Source organism: Populus alba, chromosome 5 (assembly GCF_005239225.2).
Source record: "Populus alba chromosome 5, ASM523922v2, whole genome shotgun sequence".
NCBI classification, from domain to species: domain Eukaryota; kingdom Viridiplantae; phylum Streptophyta; class Magnoliopsida; order Malpighiales; family Salicaceae; genus Populus; species Populus alba.
The window spans coordinates 7,117,993-7,142,343 of record NC_133288.1 but is presented as its reverse complement, the minus strand read 5'-3'; the positions used below and the strand labels follow the sequence as shown (position 1 = coordinate 7,142,343).

Sequence of the window (24,351 nt, the reverse complement as noted above, 5' to 3'; positions counted from 1 at the left end):
AAATTATTTTAAATAAAATAAATAATAATTAAAAAATTAAAAATCAAATCTAAATAAAATAAATTAAAAAGTTGGTTTGAAAATATAGAGAGGAAAGAGAGAAAGTCAAGATGAAAGGGGAAAAAAAAAAAAATGATATCATACCAAACTAGAGATTTATTGGGCACATCACCCAAAAATAGTAGGTCATTGAGACCATTCTAACACCGCATTAAAAGCTTGTGTATAGCCACCGACAATTGTGAGCGTGTTTGATAATGTGGTAGCAGTTATTTTTTAAATAACTTTTCGTGTCGAAATACATGCTAATGATTTTTTTTATTTTTTAAAAATTATTTTTACCATTAATACATCAAAACAATTCAAAAAATACAAATCGTATTAAATTTTAAAAAAAAAAATTGATTTTTTTAGAAAACGCAGTTTCAACCACATTTCCAAACGCTACCTAAATGAAGTTGGGCCCACACGGTTCTCCCTTCACATGCAATCCCCAGATGGCTAGAAATCAGAATGCATATTGAGAAAAGTGGACAGCAGCGTGTTACAGTCTTTTTACATTGAACTGCACGAGGTGATAATGCGTGCTCTCAAGATGAAGAAAATCTCTGGGAAGACAGAAGCAGGTAGCTTCGTATTATCATGGTAAAATACTTGGTCCAGGTGGTCAAGAGAATGTATTTAATGAAATGTTAATTGTATCGAAGTATAAAGTATTTGTTCGTAACTTTCTTTTTTAGTTTTTAATTTGAGAGGAAAATAAAAATCATTGAATTTCAGTATTTGATAAAAATAAAAAATAAAAACCCTCAATTAACACCAATTATAGCTATGAAAAATATCAATATTAGTGTTAATAGATTTCTTTTTTACAAGAATAATCTCATTTAAATGTTTTTTTATCATTTATATTGCATGATAGATATGAGTTCGATAAGGTTTTGTTTTTTAATTCTAGACCTATGGCTGTTACTTGGGTTATTTGAAGTCATTTATAGGTTTGTCATTGTTAAGATATATAAAGTGTTTTCTAAATATTTTAAATTAAAAAAAAGTTAAAAACTAAGTTTTTTTTTCCATAAAAATCATCGCCTGAATTTTTAAATCCATTTGCTTAGAAATAGAACAAGCAATCCATTTTCTATGATGGCATGTGACACATCACACGTTTTTTTTATCAAAAAAAAAAAATTATTCATTCTTTTTTTTTAAAAAAAAATCAACCTAGTCACGTGGTCCTAGATTGATAGGCCCACTTGCTGATGTTTTTTTAATTTTTAATTTTATTATTTAATATGAAATTTTTTATTGTTTATTTTTTTTTAATTTTAAAAAAAATTTATGATGCTTTTTTTTATATATAAAAATATGATTTAATTTTACTTAATTTATGAATAAATTCTTAACATTTTTTTTTTTGTATTAGGAGGTTTTTTTTTTGCCCTATTTAATTTTTTTTAATTATCATTTTATTAAATAAAGCATGGGTTCGAAAAATAAAATTATTATATATAATCAAGTTTATGATCTGAGTTTAAAGATCAAATATCTACATCAACATCTATTTCTTAATTTTTCAATTTAATCTTTGATTAAATATCATTTAATTTTTACTTAATTTTTATATAATATATGCAATTTTGCATAATATTTTTTTTATTCTATTTAATAGTTTTTGTGTGCATTTATATTTATTATCATTTGATTAAATAAAAAATTAATTTTAATAAACAAAATTATTAAATACAACTAAATAAATAACTCATATTACCATATCAAATATATTTATCTAAATTTGTATATCAACTTTTTTCATTTCAGTTTTAGTTATCATTGATAACCTTTTTTTTTTTACATTTACTAGCACACTTAATTCTCTTTTAGATTTATTATTAGAAAAAGCCTTTATATTTTTTTTTGTTGTTGTTGAAAAAAAATTATGCGATAGCTAGTTTCTTGTAAATCACCTTGTGTGTCTGTTAAGTTCTTCTTAACTTAAATTAGATAAGCTAGTGTGTGTGTGTAAAATTTCAAGATACACACACACATATATATATGTAAAATTTCAAGAGATAAACTTCCCATACTGAAAAGTTTCAAAATGAAAATTTGCATCATCGAACATTCAATAATACATGTTGTAGAGGCTGAAGCGCATGTCCATCTTCAGCTATCTACAACTGGTACCTAAGTTCCTTTGTAATCTTTGCCACTGTCTTCAGTAGTATTATGCTCCGACAATATTGACCAAATGAGAGGGTAACAAGTATACAAGTACCTGTCTGCTTCCATGAGATTACATGAAGATTTGCTTGAGTTATAATCCATGAACAAGGTTGTAGCAATTTGATGTCAGAGACTTCTCCAGAGGCAGTGCCGACAACAAAGCCAACTACTAGCAATCAGATAAATGCTTTTCAAGCAACCATATTTGATGCTTGATAATAAATGACGACTCATTAATTGCATTTAGTCTTCAACCTTGAATCACATTTGCAATCAACAAAAGTCAGCTTGTCCTAGTTTAGAAGCGAAAAAGCAGAATCGAGAACAAGAAAACTCTTCTCTTGGGAGAAAAATATGAAATAGCATCATGTTGGAAAAGACCGAACCAGAAGCCCGATGCATAATAATAACTCTTAAGGCTTTTCTCTTCAATATCAACATATTCGAACAAAAATAAGTTGAGATGCTTACAACAACATTTCTGGCCAAAGAGAATGCTGTATGTATTTGTCTCGTTCTAACTATAATACTGAATCTCAAATAGTGAAATTGAATTAAAAACAAAGAATGCCTACCTAATGGTTTTTATAAACCAAATGAACAAAATGGATCTAAACCCACCCCTCTGACTTCTAGCGCTGACATATTGCTCAGTTCCTAGATGTCAGCAACAAAAGCTGTCCTGCAGTTCAGCAGCGTGAGATCGCATGAGGCATCAAGATTCAAAACATTGTGGAGGAAACTAATAAACCTGCAAGCAACCTAAAACGATGGCCAAAAGAAAAATAATAAAACAAAAGGGAAGTGAAATAAAGATGGTGATCTTCTACTAAGAACATTATAGCTAATATGAGCAGCACAGCTATCGATTATTAGTTGCTTCCCTATACTGTACTGAGAAAAGAATCTCTATTGATCAAAAGGATTACTGTGGCATGGTAGTTTTTTTGGCTTCAACATAGTGCTCTAATTTGAATATTCAAAATAATGTATTCGACTAGCATGGAGAGAGATAGAGAGAGAGAGATTTAATTACCACAAAAGGCATATCTTTTATGAGTTTGCCTTATCATCAAGATGATGTCAAGCAAGAACACCCTAAGAGGGTCAAATTCAGAACCACATTATGTTGTCAGCTTTACTGAAAAGTGACAATACCTCTATGACCAAAGTCTACCAAACAAAATGCCACTAAAAACAATGGCACCAAACCATTTGTTTGACACAAATCTGCAGCAAGAAAACAAATGCAATAGGAAGTGGTGAGTTGATCATATTACAAGCTTGAAAGTGGTTAAACGAATAATTTGAAGCACAAATAATGCTTTGTGAAATCATGAAACTCTTATGAGCTATAGACATACTTTCTATTGCAATCAGCCCGGCATGATAGGTCAGCCATCCATATTTGCCAAGCTAAATGACCCGAAGCAGCTGCCAGAAATGCATAAAATTTCCACCCTGCTCATGTTTTGTAAGGAAAAGGAGAAGAAAATGCAGATTACCAAGGGCAAAACTACAGTAAACGGAACATGTACATTAGAAGCATAAAAAGCAAATACCAATATCAGCATTGAATCCACAGAGGGCAAGACTACTAATGCATGCAGTTCCAAACCCAGTGATCCACTCCTTTGTTGAATCCCCAAATCTCAAGGCCGTCGATTTAACACCCACTTTAAGATCATCTTCCTTATCCTTAATAAATATCAAGGTTGATTTTAGAAGAGCACAAAAATACAACACTCTGCAAACTATGAATCAAACAAATTTAGTACACAACCTCAAAAAGACATGGACAGCAGAACACTGCAAAAAGAAAGAAAGGACCATGTTTATATAAAAAATTTAAGTGGAAAAATATGAATTATTTGAAACAAAAAAATAGTGGATAAACTGCAAGTTGTTTAAAACAGAATAATCTGTGAAGAAGGACAATATAGGCTGAAATAGAAAACTGATAAACCTTGTAAATCAAAAACAGCATTTATTCAAAATAAGCCATCAAGTTAATAAAAAATAAAAATGAGAGAGAGAGAGAGCATTCAAAGCTCCAAAAGTACAACAGTTTTAATTACTGCAGTGGCCTATTGCTGAAAGCTTTTTGCACAAAAGAATGTACTATTAACTCTAGGAACACCAAGAAGCATGGGCAGAAACTGAAGAGGTTTCACTTCACACAAGGAAAAAGCGTGAGAGGGTTAATGGAGTCTTATTATTTACAGTTCAGGAACCATATATTACATGGTTTTTATGAGTCAAATTTACTTGCATGATATAGCTGGAAAATAAAGGGCTAATGAAAATCACCTTAAGCTATGATGCTATACCTGATGAGCATATATTGTATCATACACCAGGGTCCAAAATACTCCACTAGCATATAGTGGTACCACAATAGCTGGATCCAGACTCCCCTTAACTGCAGACCAACCCAGTAAAGCTCCCCAATTAAATGTTAAACCAAGATATGCTTGAGGCTGCAACCAAAAAATTGCATTTAACAGGGTTATCACCAGATTTTCTTGAACTTTGCATCAAATGTCAAAAAGCAAAAAAAACTTGCGCGCACATGAGAATACAGAAAGCAAATAGATAAAAATCTTTACCCAAAATGTAAATCTCTTCATAAGGGGATATGAGAAGACTAGCAACAAGGATGAAGCTCCCAAAATACGGCTGTTAGAAAAAAATAAAGTAACAGTTAACCCAAATAATTATGCATGCTCAATGCAAGGTGACAGCATTGAATTTGAATAGCTTGCAAACTAAATGCAACTTCTAAGCGTGATTGAAGCAGCACTAACCTATAATTATTCAGTTGAAGAAGAATCCCGAGACCCAAAAACAATTGAAAACCAAGAAAACAAAGCCCTTGAAATGGCGTCAAAAGACCACTGGCAACTGGCCTTAGCTTTGTCCTTTCGACCTACACACAAAAATTCCAACAAAAATAGTTACATTTTTCAAAAGGTGAAGCTGTTAGTCTAATTTTTTGGAGATTTTCTTGCCTAATTATGGAAACCAAAATTCACAAACTTTATTGCATGCACTAACAAGACGAGCAATTACAGCTAACCAAAACATCAGTTTCTCGTTTAACAATACAGTACGCAGTTTCATGAAAACCTTACCTTCGTATCAATATCTCTATCTAGCAAATCATTTATAGTACACCCAGCTCCTCTTAAAAGCAAAGCCCCACAACCAAATAACGCCATCATCTTAAAGTTAGGCACACTTCCAGGTTCTGCTGCCAATGAGATTGACCTACATAACAAATTAAAAATGTTACAAAGATCCTATTACTTTCGCAAAATTTCTCAAATTCCTTCATTTTCTTTTCTCAGCAACCAAACAAAACCCAGAACAATTAACAAAATAAAAACACAAATCCTTACCACATACAAGGCCAAGCAAGAAGCCAGGTCCCAATGGGCTTATCAAGCCTAGCTAAATGTGCATAAGGCCTGACTTGTCTAGGCAAATAGACATCAATCCAAGACTTCTCTCCTCTTTTTGGCAACTCTCCATTGTTTCGCTTCTGTTCTTTCTCTTCTTTTGTGATTGGAATATTAGAGATTTCCTTAATGAAGGTTAAATAAGGGCTAGGAATTTTATTTTGTCGAGAAAACTGAGTGAAATGGTGAAGTAAATAGTGGTGATAGATAAAATTAGGGCTAGGGTTTGATTTGGGGATTATTGCGGCGGTAGGCAGAGAGAGTGAAGAGGAGAGGATCCTGGTGGCACTACAGGAAGCGCGACGGAGTAAAAACGACGCCATTTTGAGGAGAGATAGCTTTAGTTTTGAAATGGTTAATTTATATGGCGCAAAATTTGACCTTGTTAGGCTTCTTACCCGCCTAGGATCCACATCTGTAGCACCATAGGTTAGTGTTTGTAGACTATTCAGCCCAACTCATGATGACTCCGTCGCGCTAAGTGCACTGCATCCACAACAAAGCATAGTTTGGTCTTTTACGTTTTATTTTTATATTTATTTAATCCCTATAATTTTAAGTTTTTAGTCCTAAAATTGTATTTTATGATCACATTCTTGCCATAAAGAGATCGATCATCGTATTAATAATTTTTTTTGAAGAAAAAAGTACAATAAAGATGGTTGTCTTTTAACCATACTGAAGAAAGCGTGTAAGGGCTCGTTAAGGTTTTTATTATTTGGTTTGATTTCTAATTTTTAGATTATTAAAGAGTATTTTGGGGGTTGAAAATAAGGTTATTAAAATTTCTACAATGTTTTATGGTTTCTTATATTAAAACAAGTTGAATTTTGAATAATAATTATATATTTTTCGCAACAAAAAGGGTAAGTTATGTGCGGCATGAGGTTATGTGTGTGTTTAGAAGTTTAATTGTGCTTACTTTTTAAAGTGTTTTTAACTTAGAAAAGTATGTTAATAATATTTTTTTTATTTTTTAAAAATTATTTTTGAGATCAGTATATTAAAATAATTTTAAAAAAATATATATATTAATTCAAAAAAAAATTAATTTTTTTAAAAAATATTTTTAAAATACAGTGCCAAACAAACCTTTAGTTGGCGAAAAAAAAAAATCGTGTCTTGACAATGACAAGAGGACACAGGGAGAGTAGTTGTTGTCGATACGCCTATGATACTCGAAAGAGAAAAAAGCAATCTTGTCTTTTGGATAAATGGCGGATTACAGAAAAATCTAAAGATCAAATGGTCTATTTTGGGGAACCCCACAAACGACGAAGAAAACGAAAAGGGAAAAAGGTTATTTATCGAAACACCATTCACCCCATCCTCATCTATCTGTGGACAATAATGGATGGAGAAAATTGAGGGAGATGCACTTCGTTTTTTCCATCATATCATTAAAACTGACAGCATTCTTTCTACAACATAATCTCCGGCTGACGAAAAGTCTCCCGATGATTCAAATTTTCGGAGGACAGTTTCTTACGCCGGTGTTTACTTGGTGTTTTGATAGAGGAGAAGATGTGCTCTCTCCGTTGGAAAGAACCTGTCTTGTAAACAAATTTATTTTTATACAATCTTAATCTCAGAAAATATTATGATAAAAAATAAATGTTGTTTTCACACTTGTCATAACAAAATATACTGTAATAAGAAGATCGATGGTCATAGTATCTGTTAGGGGAAAAGAATTGCATCCCAAGCTAAAAAAGTAACACCGAGGACAGTGATCTTTAAGTTTAAGAGTACAAAAACAGGAAAGAGAGGTTAGTTCATCGTTTCACAAGTTTTTTACCAGGTCTTCATAGTGAGACCTAAACAAAAGCCTACTCCCTTGAATGTATTTAAGAGTAATCTAAGCACGAATCCACAGAGAGAGAGAAATGTGAAAAACAAGCATTTGGCCCACATTTGAGATGGAGAAATCCAACATCTGCTTACTTGTCGGGAATATCGATCCATAACGTGAAGCATGATTGCATGAATTAAATGCTGACAGCCTAAAACTATTTTACGCAGTAACGATAAAAGATTAAAAGCATTGATTTGAAGAACTGGCACAGCCATTTACATATCATTTTCACAAGTAATTTGTTAGGAACTACAGAAACTAGATTTAAAGACGCCCATTGCAACTGTTTGCATGTGGCTTAACCAGCTACTTCGGACTACAATAATGAGAATCGCTGAATATAAATGTAAAATTTATGTGATGTCAGTACTTCTGGAAATATACATGGCAGGAAAATAGCCTGTAAACTAGGGCAACGGGAAGCATGTTGCATTGCATTTTATCATCCTAGGCTACCTCCTTCGCCCTGTGCACACCGTGTGCAGAAGGTTGAAATGAGGGGTCTGTTTGGATAATCCTCCACTAACGGGAAAGCGTACTTTGTTTCTTTTATTCACCTGCTCTTTTTCCCCAGGAATAAATTAATGTAGAAACCTGATCAGAGTAGTTTCAGAAACCAAAAGGTGATTGTTTTCTGCTTCCACCTTCTCCATATTGTTCGTTCCATTTCCTCAGCTCGTTCATACTAGCTGCATCGAAGGAAACTGAAGGCCCCACCTAAAAAACAAGTAATAGATATCAATCTACATAAAAATTCCATAATCTCAGCATGAAGGAGAATATATGGTTTCACCGCCTGGCTTTATTCTGTATCAAACTGCTAAGAACAGTCAATTAACCAAATTGTTACCTTTGCTTTTGACTGAATGAAATCATTCAAACTAAGTGGTCTTAATGCAGGAGCTGCACCATTCTTGCCGCCCTGTAGAAAAAGTGACCAGAGGGAAAAAGAGTAGAGTCAAATACTTGGCCACAAATCAGAAGTAAAAATGACTTCAGGCAACACAAAAGGTACGAAGAATTCAAAGTTTGCAGCTGGGGGGAGGTTTTCAGTGGAAGGGGACAGGATGCACACGTGATACAGTAGCAAACACCAAAGGTATTTCTGAGGTGCTTTGCAAGTGCATTTGGGGTGGGGTCTAAAGTTCAGGAATCTAGATAACTTCTGCCGTGTAATCTTAATAGAAATCAGTGAAATATTTCTGCTAATTTACAATTTTCACACTGTATACAACAGACAATGAGCATTACTTAAAACTAATTATATTAAAAGGAACAGTTTATTATTTTTGTTGCATGCTATGGCACAGCCTCTTGCACACAGCATTATATTGTTTTCTTATAAATTGAGCTAATCATTAGTAGTTGATGAGGAAACTTCAATCGATCATATGTTCTCAAAAAGGCAGGGGAAAGGGAAACGTGGCAGAACATGAACTTGTTTTGCACCAAAAGTCTATATATTCACTTTTTGTAGTTAACCAAACAGGTGCCCTAGTTTCAAATTGAGAATGACATGACCGAACACAAGAGAGCAAAATTAATATCAAAACACACTGCCAAGAATAGCACTCAAACAAAACCAGACACGAAGTGTGCACAGACCCCAGTATTAAAGGAAGCACAGTGTAAATCCTGAAAAAAATTATTAAACTCAATCACCTTTTCTTCTTCTAAAAGTTCTTCAACTGGTCTATATGCTGCAGCAATACATAGGTTCTGAAAAACAAAATTTGACACGGTCAAGGCGCTATATTTTTTCCAAGAAACTCAAAATTTGACATTCAGAGCAACCATTACTGCATTACCTTCAAATCACTTCCAGAGTATCCCTCGGTTGCATTTGCAAGTTTGTCAAACTGGAAATCAGGTTCTAAATTTTCTCGATTCAGAATTATTCTGAGAATCTTCATACGATTTTCAGCATCTGGTAGGTCCACGAGTATTCTATAGGCAGTGATATAGCACAATTTTATAAGATACATTGTTATTGCTTTAAATAGCAGCAGACATGACATATGGAAACATGGAAAATATAATTTCTAAAACCAGCAAAGCACACTACGTATGGATACATGGAAAACATGATATCTATAACCACCAGATAGGCTGCAATACTCAAAATGACAAGGGATTTCACATAGCAAACTTGCCTTCTAGGTAACCGGCGAATTACAGCATCGTCAAGATCAAATGGTCGATTTGTGGCACCAAGGATAAGGATTCTTTGGCTATCTTTTGATCTCATTCCATCCCACGCTGCCATGAACTCATTTCTCATTCTTCTAGTAGCTTCATGCTCAAAAGAACCACCACGAGCACCAAGCAAACTGTCAACCTACACATGCAAAATCCAGTAAATGAAATAGCATTCCAAATGTAAGAGTGATTGAATCCAGGGGTGTTTAGGAATGTCAAAAGAAAGCCATGTTTGCACTGTATATTGTCAAAATGACCAAAACCTAGATCCATGAAGAAAATGAAAAGGGAAAAGAAGATTATTTATCAGAACACCATTCATCATCACATAGACATCTACAGGCAATAAAAGGACAAAAAATAGAGAATGATGCAATTTGCTTTTTCCATTCATTAAAATTGTGAACAATGATACTCCATTCGTGGTTGGATATTAGCATGGATTTTGTGTTAGGTTTACTCCTTACCCTACGAGCCATTGATTTTATTTTTGTTGTTGTGGACAAGTTCTCGAAGATGACCCCTTTCATAGCCTGCCGAAAGCAAAGTTTTGAAACCCGACCCGGTGGTCGACCCCGCCCAAGCCCGGGTCACGAGGTTTTGATCGGGTCACCCTAGTCAACCATATTTTTTTTATAAATCAAAACAACGTCGTTTACAAAATAGTCAACAGGTTACAACTAAATTTTGCCAGGTCAACCAGGTCATCTGGGTCACCACGGGTTGTGACTTGCCCTATTTTTTCTTAAACACAGCCTAGTTCCAGTTCCAACTCAGCCGAGTCTTAAGCCGGGTTTCAAAACTATGGTTAAAAGACCATAGATGTATCCTAAATAACCTATCTATACTTTAACGAGGTGGTTCGTTTACATGACATTCCTAGATTCATCACTTCGGTAAAGATGTGAAGTTTATGAGTAGCTATCGGAAGGGTTTGTGGGATAAGAAGGGAACTCAACTGAACTTTAGTTATGCATATCATCCTAAAACAGATGGGCAAACGAAGATATTTAACCGAAACCTTGGTAACTTGTTGTGAAGTTTAGTAGGAGACAAGCTAAAACAATGGGATATGTCCAGCAGAGTTTGATTATAACAGCTATTGGAATCGGACTTCCCAACTGAGTCTATTCAAGATCGTCTATGGACAAAACCCTTCTAGAGTGTTGGAGTTGATATGTGTCCCTCGTATTGGATGACTAGGTGTTCAAGCTGATGGTATGGCAGATTACTTATATGGTATTCATGAGTAAGTAAAGAAGATAATAATGCAAAGTATAATGCCCTATCTAATACTTATGACTAGTGTTAAGGATTGGTGATCTAGTATAGGCATTGCTTACTCGTGACTAGTTTTCAATGGGCGAATGCAAGAAGCCAAAGGAAAGAAAGATAGGTTCTCATGAGGTGTTGCAGAAGTTAAATGACAACGCTTATAGACTTCACTGTCATAGCCATCTAAAGACTTCTGATGTCTTTAATGTTCAACACTTGACACCTTATCTAGAGAAAGAACAAAACTCAAGGACGAGTTCTCTCTAACTTGGAAAGAATGATGCAACCAGGCTTGTAGAAACTACAGATTTTAAGCATTTAAATGAGGATCTGACACTACCAAAAGAGGATCTAACACTGGCATATTATGTAAATGGCCTAGCAAATGCTTTTATGGACTAGTAGGATAGGTCTAGGTCTAAAAGAAGGCTTTGTCGCGTCTGACTAGGTTAGCACATTAAAGCTAAGATAATAGGAGATCCAACAATTGATCTGGGCTTAAACTTTTCCTAGTGATTTTACAGACAATTTTCTTATAGAGAACCACTATGTCGCTTATTGGACCGTTAGATCTTCAAGAATTAGGCATAAAAGTTGTTTGAGCCAATTTTGTTGTTTTCCTAGCATTTTTTTATTATTTTTATCTTGGATTGGATTTTAATTTCCTGAATGTTTTCGGACTTCAGGTTGTTTCTTGTAAACTTTTTAAAGAGGCAATAACAATATATTTAAATTATAAGGAATAAAATTGCAAATTTAGAATCCACATTTGCATCTAAACCCTCAGCAAAATTGGAATTGAAGGATTAGATTGGGAACTAGAAGAAAAGATAAGAATGAAGATTGTGAAGATAACTTTCATATTTCCCTGGCATTTTTATAGCAAGAAAAGGAAGCGAGATAGATTTGTTTCTGGATACTTTTTGTGTCCTGCAATAGATTTTTTCTACTATTCACATCCCACCTTTTACTAAGGGTAAAAACTTGTAAACTGCACAGTATCATATCATGAATTTAAATTTAGAAGTAAAAAGTCGGTTTCTTCATGCTAATGCAGAAGTTTATTTTACTGCAATTGTCAAGTGTGTGGGCACACATGCACGCCCACACTGAAAAAGGAGAAACTCACCTCATCCACAAATATAATGACAGGAGCCAGCTTGCTAGCAAAGGAGAAGAGAGCCTTGGTGAGCTTTTCAGCATCTCCGAACCACTGTCTCAGGAAACTGGAAAACATTAACATGCAGAAACAGAGCAACAAATGACTACACAAACTGAAACTGCTCAGCTTAATCAATCATGATTGAATTTAGAACCCAAAACGTTTGTATAGAAGATATTTGTTACTGCCAAAACTACAAACACAAGCATGCATATCAGTGCTAATTTTGTGACTTTGATTATTGTAGGCAAGAGAACATGAAACACAGCCAAGGTCTGCATCTTGGAACTTAAACCTAAATAAGCGGATACAGCATCAATTTCTTAATGTACCTTTGAAGTAAGAGTTGAACCAGTAATACTGATAAAGTTTGCCTCTGCCTCTGTTGCAAGTGCTTTGGCAAGAAGGGTTTTCCCAGTTCCAGGAGGTCCAAAAAGCAAAATTCCTTTGCAAGGCTGGAAAAGGCTTTACAAAATCAAGCACTGAAAAATGGCTAACAAGGATTGTGCATATTAGGTGTAAAATCAGTACCCGCAACAAATTTCCACGAGAGAAAAGTTCTGGTCTCCTCATAGGAAGAATGACGAGTTCATTCAAAGCCTTCTTCACATCTTCAAGAGCACCTACATCATTGAATTTGACACCAATTTCACCCGGAGCTACCACAGCTGAAACAAAGTTGCTTTCATACTCATCCTTAGCCATGTTCTGCTGATATTTCTATTCATTAGCGATGAGCATATAATATATAAAGCTCTCAACATTCTCAAACCATTGAGAAGACGGAATTGTTACACATGCCTTCAGATTCTGTGATGGCTTTTCAGATATGGTTTCTTGCTCCTTCAACCTCACGATTGCTATCTCAAGGCTTTCCATGAAAAGAATAGATATCAGCTTTAACATCCCAAAACTTTGACTAACATACAAGCATGAGGTAGGTATACCTTTCATGAGGCAAAGACAATCGGTCCCCCTTTATGCATGGGAGCAGGCAAGATGATAAGTAATGATTCTTTGCCCAGCCAATAACCTTTTCAGCCTCTGCAAAACAAAATGAATGTCAGTTTACAGATCCAAAAGGTGTATCAGAAAAAAAATAAATAAATAAAATTGTTCAACCTTCATTTGTAAAGTTGAACTTGTCAAACTAGTTAGGCTTGTAAACGTTTTTAGAAAAGCAAAGGTAAAGGTTATCATATTGATATTTAGACTTTTTTCTGGTGAAGAAAACTTTCATTCCTTCAACTTTGATTTGTAAAATTGAGCAGCTACTTTTTTTCCCTAAAAACTTCACAGTCAACATACAGATTTTGTGATGTTAGATACAGAACCAACAGTTTGATAATAAGCAGAAATCAGCTAAAAATATGTTATTTTCAGTTTCTTACTCCGCTTTGTTAGAATCAGACCATCGGTGTTTATGTGCAATAGGTCCATGCATGACATCTCATTTTCTTCAAGAACCTGCATTAGAATTATATCAGCAAATTCCAAAGACAAATAGTGCACAAAAGCATGGGTATCAAATTACCTAGTGCAACTTGAAATTTAAAAAGTTCACTCCATCTAACAAGTAAAGCAACTATAACACTGCCATGGTGAAACAACCTTTTACAGTGAGTCCCTACCTTGTGCAGTTCATTTAAATTACTCCTTGATATAACAATTTTACTGTCCTCTTCAACCTGTTTATTGAATGTTCTAAGAAGATCTTCCTCCTGTAAGCAGCAGGCAAAAAAATATACAATCAAAATGATTAAAAAAAACAGAGAGATAAAGCCACATTGGAAATATAGTAAAGCGCTAGATCTCATCAGGACAGAAGCCAGTGCAGTTTGAGAAGAAGGATTTCATGTTCCAACCCTACCATCTAAACCTCAAAGTAAGCTTCAGTCATGATCTTACTAGACACCAAAGCCAGTAAAAACATGCTACCATCACAATTTCCTTCAAAGGAAAGCACATTTACTTAAACACGGGCAGACCTGCAAAAAACACTTTTGTTCCATTCTAGGCATTAAACGGCATACATTACATTTTCATAAAATTGTGGGGGTTAACTACTTGGCTCCAAATTTAACATTTGATTTGTGTAGAACACTGATCACTCGTACACATACACACTTATTAAGGTCTAAACCATACCATTAAGGGATCCCAAGAAAGAGGAGGGGCTAGGTAAGAAGGAAAAAGTAAAACAAAAACTTGAAAAACAAAACAGTGTTACAACTGCAGTTACTCTGGAATACAGCATGCGTCTTTTCATTTTTTAAAACATATCAGAATACAGAATAAATACAACAGTCATACCTTTGGGGGATTGAGGCACAAAATATTGGTGAAGAGCTTGTATATGTCCTTTTCATTGGATCTCTTTGCCCCTTTGAGTCCCTCAGTGAGATGCGTCAAGGAGAGAGGCTGGAAATTAAAATCACTTTTGGGTTAATTACATAGAAACAATAGCAAAGCTCAAAGCTGCCTTTGATAAATATGATACTAATCTTAATATTTTCTTTCCAATTCTTAACATTTTAGAAGTTTTGAAAGCCTTACCAGCTTTGCCAGATGACCCAAATTTGGGAGAACCATTGTCTGTTGAGTATGAGATTCAAAGGAAAAAGATACAAATGAGAAGAAAATGGAATGAATGTTATCCACAGCTTGAAAAACAATTGAAAAGGGAATCAAATGCTTTCAACGTGTATGTATGTGTATGGGTGCATATAACTTGATAAACTTTTGAAACTTACAAATCTTTCTCTCTCCATTGACCCTGTTTCAGCTTTGTTCTGTCCACAAATCAAAACAACAGGTCCTGGTAATTGGTCAAACATTTCCTGCACCTTGCTTACAAAATCCTTGTGGTTTGACTTGGAAACTGCCCTAGACAACCACTGAGAAGAATCTGCAAAATAGACAATAATGGGTTGCATGGAACACAAAACCTGCAAATTAGGGAAGACCAAAATTAATCTTAACAGCAAAATCAAGACAAGTAGCAATGGACAGCAAGAGAAAATATCAGACAATAATACCTCACACAGAACCTCCATCGCAATATAGCAGTCTTCTGTCTCGGTGTCAGGATCATGCTCGATATCCTTAGCTGTACATCAGCCAAAGTTCGGTTATTTACACCCATGCAAACACAGGCCACATTTATAGTTAAAGGGGTAAGCCAGGTTTTAAATTTCCAGATTGTGCTTTTTAATTCAAACATCCAAATGATGCTTCAACACCTCATACAATTTTCACAAAGCTGATGACCTTAATCAACTTTAACATCATTTCGATTTAAGTAATTACCAGTGCAAGGAATTACCATCTATCCAACAAACTGGTGCTTTTGCAGGCTGCTCTTGGAGTTTCTCATCCTTCTCTCCTTCGTTTGATTTGTTATCATTACCAATATCCAAAATAACAGCGACTTGATCTCCATTCATCTCATATACTTCCCCACGTTGACCACTTGATAAAGGCCTGAAAACATAACGCTCTCTGATCAAAAGTTCTGCCTGCCAATGTCATGAGCGCAGGAAATATGAAAGTGCATGCACTCTAATGTTGATTGAATTAATGTTCCTCCAAAGCCTATAACAAAAAATTTCTTAGCTTTGTTAGTCCAAGTAAATGAGTAAGTCTAATGAGACTAAAGGTGATCTTATGCTGTTTTAAGAAAAATAAGAGCTTATATCTGGTTAAAGCTATTGCAAAGATAATTTATGGTCAGAATAACTTATCACAAGTTTCACTTGACATGAGTCCAAAGCATAGCATGTAAGGCTAAATCATGACATACGCTGAAGATCATGCACTCCATCATAAAGTTGACATTTCAGTGTTAGAAGACAAAGCCTTAGAAAAGCAAAAGACTTTATTTATTCACCACTCTTTCTACACTTTCAAACTGCCAAATATAATAAATCAACACATCTGAAAGCTTCTGCATTTCCGTGGGGCATCTGAACTTGAAAGAAACAGGGTAAGCAATGCTGCAAAATATTGAGACAGCAGCAGACCATTTTATGACCTAAATCTAGCGAGCACCACCAGATGGGCAGCACCAACAATTGATCATCTAGAATTGTGCACCAAGAACACACTGCTGGTCAATGAAAACTCCACCAGAATCATCCACTCTACCTAGGACAATAGTTGTTTCTTAACTAAGTAAATGAATATTGACCAAAAGCTGTTTTGATAATCAATTCAAAAGTGCTGATACTATACAACTTTGTGTATTGTCTCATCCATCTATATGCTGCAAATTTGCTAAAAGGAAATTATCAGTTTCCTACTGATGCCTAAAAGTTCTATATGAAGCCAAACATATATTACTTGAATTTCTTTTTTTTACGTTAAAAATGGCATGCAAGTATTACCAGCATGACCAGTGATGTTTTTAAGCCTCCTTAAGCATCTATATGTTTGCTTAAAATTGATAAGTATGTAGATATTTGTGTCTTTATCGCTGTAAGTTCCTCTGAACTCAATTTTTTCTCTGAATATCAATATGTGGAATCCCTGGTGTAAAATATTTGAAATGCTTCGGGAAAAGAAGATGCAGTGGATACTTAAAGTGCTAGACAAAATTTACAGGGTTAGATCCCCATCCCAAGCAATTAACCTTTAAAGGAAAATTTATCGTGATTAGCAGGGTAGTTGGAGAATTTTCTGAAGGTAGGAACCATGATGAGTAGTTGGAACTGGCATTTAACATGCAGGTACTTAACTGTTTAATACAAGATAACAAAACATCTACGCTTGCTCTCTAGAATGGACCAGAGAAGAAATTGCTAGATCTAGAATACAAAAGCAGAAGCACATGTCAAAATGTAAGAACCTCTAATATCCCCAGGTTTGTGAAACATGTAATCCCACCCGCCAAAGAAAATAATTCTGTGTGGTACAGTTTTCACAAAAGAGAAAGCAGAAAATGAAAGGAAATGCCTTGGTGAATTGTATCCTGACAGAAAATGAAGCCACCAAGGACAGAAGCAGCTCCAATAAAATGTCAACAGTGTAATGTCATCTATATCAACGTTCACAATAATTATCACATTTGAATTGGGTATAGCTCAATAATTTTTTGAAACAATCATTGCCTTTTTCAGCTACTTCACTTCATCAAGGTGTTCAGTGCAAATTTTTTCAAAGGAATATCCGTAGCAGACAAGTAAAGAGATTTGGGAGAGCTCTTTTGTTCTAATTTTTGTACCACAATCAACCTCTCCTAACTTTCTCCCATCTATCAACAGCAAAAAAAACAGTGCCGTCTATGTGGTTTGGTTCTGCACAACAGGACAACTAACTGACCCACCAGCCACGGATAGTGGTATAAGCATTTTTCAGACCATCAGATATTGGTATCTTCCCCAATACAAACCTGTGCTGTCAAATTTTGTGTGGTTGATGAGGTTAAGCGCAATGATTTTTTAAAAAAAAATGACCAGAATACCCTCTGGCCATGATACCCGTGGTCTTTATAGTCATGTATCAAACCAGTCATTTGATTGCCACCATCTTATTTTCAAATCTGAACCTTTTGCACATAAGTGGTTTTGTTTGTTTTGAATACTGTTATTGTATTTCTGCATCTAACAATTTGTATCTTGTATGCATGGTCAGGACAATTTCCTGTCTTTATTCTTTTTTAGTTTTTTTTTCCACTTATTTTGGTTCTCTTATCTTTTTGAAAGCATGTGACTTGTTAAGAACAGCACACATACACAAGCAACAAATATAATGTATAGCAAAGCAGCGAGTCAAACTCTTAGATCTGTAACAGGTCCTTCAATAGATCATTGAATGATCTGCATCCTTGTATGTATACATTTTGAAAATATTTAATTATGACATTGAACCTTCTATTTTGCTAATGCGTAAAATGAGGAAAGATCTATTATGTCTTAAATGCGACAAAAGGGAGATGAAATAGTACCTATCATCAGCCTCAATGCGTATGGATGGCCCCACGTACTTCACCCGATCCCCTAATAAAATATGACCAAGCAAGATAAACGGATGAATGGAGAAAACCATAAAAAATGTCAAACTTCCTTTTTTAAAAAAAAAATCAGCAATGCGAAATGCCTAAAATCAACAATAACACAATAATACAGTAAATATTGCTATTTAAATTTGTTCAAATTGAACATGAAAACCATCAGAATTCAACTACCATCGTAACATAAAATAATCCAAGCACGGCCATGATAGCATCTTCACTAAAAAACATGCAGCAGCTACTACTACTACTAGAAACATTACCACCACAAACCAACCTGCAATGACTGCCTTAAAAAATACAAAGGAATGGAAACAAAGCTTATCAGAGAAATATGTTTGCACTTATTTGAAGAACAGAAACTAGTGAAAGAATACATTGGCAATTAGGGAAAAAACATGTTACAGAGCATAGTTCTAAAATGGAAAATAAATAAAAGCACGGTGTAAGGATAGTTGGAAAAAAGTTACCTTTATTAAGTGGCCTTTTGAGGGTCTCAGAAGTGTCTTCAGCCTCATTCTTTGAGGACTTGGAGGAACTGTCACATTCTCCAGAGACTCTCTGCCATAATATGAATACACAATCAGAAAGTCTACCATGCTCTTCATTAAAAAATAAAAATTCTGATAACCAGAAATTAGGAAATATTTACAGTTCGCAATGGTTGTCCACAATCCACAAAATAAAAATTAATTATGAAAAATTAGAAAGCAATAAGTTTTAATTGAAAATTTTTGACAGCAGCCATAAGTTCATAATGGTCCATAGCAGCAAAAGGAATCAGAAACCAATTGGCCAAGCATATTAAAACATCAAATGCATCATTCTGAGATCATCATCACATGTCTCCTTCCTTCAAACACTCTTGTCTGTATCAAACAAGTGGAACTGCTTTCCGAGTCACTATATTATCCCCAATTCAAGACCTAGTGTTGATGAGATCAAGTTAGCATCTCACAGAATATTTTCCTAATCCACTCCATACCATTCCTCCAATTTGCACCAAACAGTGAGTGGTAAAATACCTTGTATCAGACAGCTGATACTTTAGAAAACGTACCTTCTCAAATTCTTCTAGGCTGAAGGGAAGAAGCTTCTTCAGGGATGCCTCAGCAGTTGCCTCTACATCAACTGCATCATCATCACTAAAATCTGATTTAGCCTCAACACTGCTTGTCCACTCCTCTTCATTGACTGCGTCATTTTCGTCCTCAACTTCTGACTCTGAAATACCATCCTCCACAGATTCTGCACTATCATCTGGTACACACTCATCATCATCAAAATCCTGGTACAGGATCAAAATAATGATCACTAAAACTTAGTTTGGATATCAGAAATACAGAAATATCCAGAAATTATCTTAATCTTACATAATGCGCAAGAACGCCACTATCAAGCACCAGCAGGGGAACCTGTAAATCCTGTGCCAGTGCTTTAACAGTTCTTTCCCGATAAAGCTCGGTTCCTGTAGATGGCATCAAGACATGGCTAACTGATTCAAAAGCTCATTTTGGTTTTACCAATAGGACTCAAGAATATAAAACAAAAAAATGAAACAAAGCAGCAAACAAGTTTTAAAACAGATGGTTAATAATCGACCTGGAACACTCTGGAGCAGAATTCTCCCACTCGAAGATGTCAGACGAGCCCCATAGGAAGTGGTGCATTTTTTATGTTTCAAATGGGAAGCAACGCATTCCACCAGAGTATTTTTGGTGTGCTCACTAGAAGAGAACATAAATCATTAATGAATATCCCAAACTGAGTGATTTAGTAATAGCCAAACCTAGTGACTTTTAAGATTAAAAAAAAAAAGAGGCTGATGAGAAATAACAAAGACTAGTAGGGGCAATCACTTGATGTAGTACGGAAAATTATCCCAGGAAACATGCAGCTTCTCCCATGGAACAATTCTCCTCAAGAATTCATTTTTAAACTTTTCTCTTCTAGTCAAACATGGAGATTCCTTCTTTTTAGCTTCTATAGCAAGCTTCTCATTATGAAGCCACTCCTTTTGATCTTGTTCCCCTAGTCGAGCATGTGCATCACAGTGCTTTGCATCTTCACTAACTGTTTCTTGCCGGGTTTTCTCATTATCAGAGCTAGCTCCATCTTTCACCGGGGCATGTTTATCCTCACTCGTATTCCTCCCATCCGATCCTGAACTACATGCACGGAATTGAATATCCGTCCAACACGTATTAGACCTTCTAAGCAAACCACCATCACTATTTCTGAAGGCAATGCTCCTTGATGAAAGTGAATATAATAGCTTTCTTTTAATGAAACTAGCATGCAAAAAAGGGCCCCTCGCTACTATTGAACAGCTCATAGACAGGTCCTGGCAGTTTGGCCTAATGAAATGCTTTGATGGATGAAAGAAAGAACCCCATCTCGGATTTCTACACTTAACTATTCCTGCATACATTGTAGCTCCTTGCTCCGACTAGCTCCTGCAGTACTGCAAAAACAACGAAACTGTGTTCACATAAAATCATAAACACCACCAAAAACAAGAATTTGATTACAAAATCAGCGATAAAACCATTACCCATACACATTCGGCTAAAAAAGGGCACTCAACAAAACAACAAAAAAAAAAAAAATCCAATGTATCAATGCATATACATGAATGGCAAGGAATTATCAAGATATGCGCAGCAAAATTTTACCCAAACAAAACTGGTCCTTCGCTATTTCAATCATTCCATTCAAAGTTCACATTTTACACTTTATTATCTTTTTAACAATCAAAAACACCAACAAAAAGGCCGTGGTTATAAAATCTAAGATGAGCCCATTAACCCTACACGTCCAACTAAAAAAGGCAGTCATCAAACCATCCAAAAATTCTAATGTAGAAATACACACACGTGAATGAAAAAGAATTCTTGCCACTTGCTAAGCAATTTTACCCTTATATAGCTAATTCTTTAACATTTCCAGTCAATTAACTGCAAAAAAAAAAAAAAAAAAAACGAAAAATGTTCATAAAAGATTACCAACGTTGATGAATTAAGAACTTCAAAACCTAGTTAAAGCTCAGTCACGTGCCCATAACAAAGTTACATACAAGCCCTCTCTTTTTTTTCCTCTCCTCTCTTTTTCTTGAGGGAGGGACAGAGAGAGAGAAGAAAGCGGTAAAAGTGGAAGCGAATGGAGATGCGAAAGTGTTGTTAATAAGAGGGAGAGATTAGATTTGAGGTCGATAAAGGATATGAAGGTAAGGTAAGAGTGTTGTGTTTGCAAGTTTTATGTTACAAACAACGTCTGTTGTCAGAGGTTTCACTTCTCTTTTTTTCTTTGTTTTTTCTGGTTTCTTTGTTTTGCGTTTCTGAATATAATTATATAAAAAAAAAAAAATAAATTGCATATATATATATATATATATATGCAATTTATTTCTTTTTTTTTAATTATTTTGACGTGAAAATATTAAAAATAAATTTTAAAAAAATATATATTATTTTAATAAATTTTTAAATGAAAAGTACTTTCAAAAATAACAGTTACCACAATATCAAATATCATCCCATTGTATGTCTAAAAGTGTGGTAGAAATTGTGTTTTTTAAAATTTATTTTTTATATTATTACATCAAAACAATCCAAAAACACTAAAATAATAATTTAAAATTAAAAAAATCAAAAATTTTCAAATGCGCGATTAAATTGCAATCTCAGATACCTCTTTAGTACTTGTTTGGAAATATAGTTGATAATACTTTTCAAAGTATTTTTCACTTAAATATAAATTAAAATATTATTTTAAAAAAAAATTAAGTTTATTTTTTATACCATTATATCAAAACGATCAAAAAAATCTAATAAAATTAATTTAAAATTAAGAAAAAAAAAATTTAAAAATTTAAAAGTACAATTTAACGGCTAAGTTAAACACTATCTTAGTTTGACACATTTTGAATGTTATGGAGTAGCGACACTCGCATTTCAGCTTATATTTTAGAACTTACTTATTTTATCAATAATTAGATAGGTGTCATACACTACAATGTAGACCAAATTAATTTTTTCTTAACATAAAATACTAAAATGATGTGGTGCTTGTACAAAGACAAGAGAAATACAGGACTCAAGTAAATGAGTTCAAGAAACTTAGGTAATTCAATAATATAATTGTAAAACAAAAAAACAAGCAATAAATAGCAATAAATAATAATAAAAAAAAGATCAATATCATGAAAATATACCTTTTAAATATTAGTAAAAAATCTCAATAATCTTATTTGATTACAAACAAAAATTGAATGAGAACAAATAACCCTATAAAAAATAAAATTAAAGAAATATGAAGCTCAGTTACCAATAAAACAAATGTTAAAAAATGAGCTAGAAAAAAAATCAATTTTAAAAAATGTTAAAAAAACCTTGACACGAGTCAGTATACCAAATTTATATTCCAATCATGAGATTAGGATAAACCCGTGCATAAGACATTAAATAAAATAATGGAGATCAACTCTCAAACACACTAAATGATGAAAGGTAAATGTAAGAAAATATCAATTTAAAAGAAAAGCATCGAAGAGAAAAAACTCAAGTTAACTCGGGTTAACTTGACCAACCTATAACTTGGGATATAAAATCAGAATAACCCCTATAAAAAAAATAAAAAAAAAAATATGAAACTTAAGGCCCAATAACCTAATGTCAATTGATGAAATAAAAAAAATCATTTTTTTTAACAAAAAAAGACCTAAAAAATCAAAGTTAAATCAAACTAATCTTTGAAACTTGTGTCCTGGATCATAAGATCGAGATTATACATAGAAAACAAACATAAAAAATCACAAAGAAAATTTTTTAATCATCCAAAATTAATTAATTAATAAATAAATAGCAGCCAAAATAATAAGGATCAAAATTGGTATAAAAATTAAGAGAAAGAAAATAATGAGGAACTAAAAAAAAAAGATAAATCAAGAAAATGATTTACCAAAATAACAATCATAAAAATAAAAATCAAATTATATATAAAATTAAATGAAATAAAATATTCAGTGATGAAATAAAAAAAAATAATAATCAAAAGATTAACAATCAAATTTGATACAAAATTTGAATAAAGTAAAACCTCGATGGACAAAATTGAAAAAAAAAATAAAATATATTAAAATAAACCAAATAACAATTAAAATAATAACAATAAATATTAATATAAAATACAAACCGACAAACATATTTGATTTTTGAAAGGTCATGAAATCCTATATGAGGAGTGTGAAAAGAAGTAGGAAAAGAAAAAATTTGACTAAAGCCTAATTTTTGCTCTATTGGGCACACGTCTTTCCATTGAGAAGACGATGCTATGGTGCTTTCAATATTGTTATGAAAAACAAAGTTTGGTTGCCAACATGTGCCTATTGCGCCACTCAAAATGCATATTTTCACTCATTTGCGATTGTGTTCATTTTTAATTTTTTTAATTATATTTATATTTGTAAGAGTATTAAATTTCTATTATTTTTTAATTATATGTTGAAAATGATTTACATTTTTATTTCTGCATTAAAAAAAAATATTTGAACCGATTTGCATTGAATTGCATGATAAGTAGTTGTTTACTAACTATTTGATAATCGCATCGTTGTTGTAAGTAAAATAGTTTTTTTTATTAAAAAGAGTGTGTATGCAGACTTTCTCGGCATGTTTTTGTACATAAAATAAACCAAGCACAATAAAAAAAGTTTATACATGCATATAATTAAATAAATTAAGAATTATTTTTACAAAAAAATTTACGAAGTCCAGTCCCTACTAAGTATAAGTTAAGTAGTTAAACTCGTAATTCGAGTCATGAATTCAATTAAGTTCAATAATTATTTTTTTTATAATTTATTTTAATAAAAAATAGACATTTATAAAATTAAAAATCAACTCAATATCAAGGTGATTGGAAAAAAAAATCAAACCAAAACAAATTATGTTGCTCAATTTATAACCAACCAAATATTAAGAAATGAAATTTAAAAAAAACAAAAAAAAAAAAAATCAATTGTAATGGATAAAAAAACATGTATAGTCTCCCGGGCAAGAAAGGCTCAGGCGTGTGCGATTGGCAATAATATTTTGACTCGAAAAAACTAAACAAAAAAACACCCTAAACACTTTATAAAATATATTTATAGTCTCTAACAACT

General features: G+C 33.4%; 2 protein-coding genes across 6 annotated transcripts; both read right to left on the bottom strand.

Moving 5' to 3' along the window:
- Window positions 1-2,627: 2,627 nt before the first annotated feature.
- LOC118057050 (4-hydroxybenzoate polyprenyltransferase, mitochondrial) lies at window positions 2,628-6,151 on the bottom strand. 4 transcript variants are annotated; one of them, XR_012169804.1, is made up of 9 exons: window positions 5,628-6,151; window positions 5,361-5,496; window positions 5,034-5,155; window positions 4,836-4,905; window positions 4,557-4,706; window positions 3,789-3,924; window positions 3,591-3,687; window positions 3,263-3,456; window positions 2,628-2,988 (listed from the first exon to the last, which is right to left on the bottom strand). XR_012169804.1 is itself a non-coding variant. In XM_073409025.1 (8 exons), exons 1-8 carry the CDS (start codon window positions 6,008-6,010, stop codon window positions 3,387-3,389), a joined length of 1,164 nt encoding a protein of 387 aa, XP_073265126.1. In that variant the 5' UTR covers window positions 6,011-6,151; the 3' UTR covers window positions 2,628-3,386. The 4 variants fall into 4 exon arrangements, 1 of the variants encoding a protein (XP_073265126.1); XR_012169803.1 differs by having other exon boundaries at window positions 2,628-2,908; XR_012169805.1 differs by having other exon boundaries at window positions 2,628-2,903.
- Window positions 6,152-7,713: 1,562 nt separating this feature from the next.
- On the bottom strand, window positions 7,714-21,515 carry LOC118057049 (uncharacterized). 2 transcript variants are annotated; one of them, XM_035069498.2, is made up of 24 exons: window positions 21,194-21,515; window positions 20,048-20,652; window positions 19,791-19,915; window positions 19,562-19,656; window positions 19,249-19,476; window positions 18,659-18,749; window positions 18,123-18,174; window positions 15,504-15,661; window positions 15,217-15,287; window positions 14,932-15,126; window positions 14,735-14,773; window positions 14,492-14,599; window positions 13,810-13,899; window positions 13,570-13,645; window positions 13,126-13,222; window positions 12,980-13,049; window positions 12,710-12,886; window positions 12,511-12,633; window positions 12,146-12,229; window positions 9,696-9,880; window positions 9,351-9,489; window positions 9,205-9,261; window positions 8,393-8,464; window positions 7,714-8,259 (listed from the first exon to the last, which is right to left on the bottom strand). In XM_035069498.2, the coding sequence occupies exons 2-24, from the start codon at window positions 20,617-20,619 to the stop codon at window positions 8,152-8,154; spliced, it is 3,012 nt and encodes a 1,003-aa protein (XP_034925389.1). In that variant the 5' UTR covers window positions 20,620-20,652; window positions 21,194-21,515; the 3' UTR covers window positions 7,714-8,151. The 2 variants fall into 2 exon arrangements, with proteins under 2 accessions (XP_034925389.1, XP_034925390.1); XM_035069499.2 differs by having other exon boundaries at window positions 21,198-21,515.
- Window positions 21,516-24,351: the final 2,836 nt, after the last annotated feature.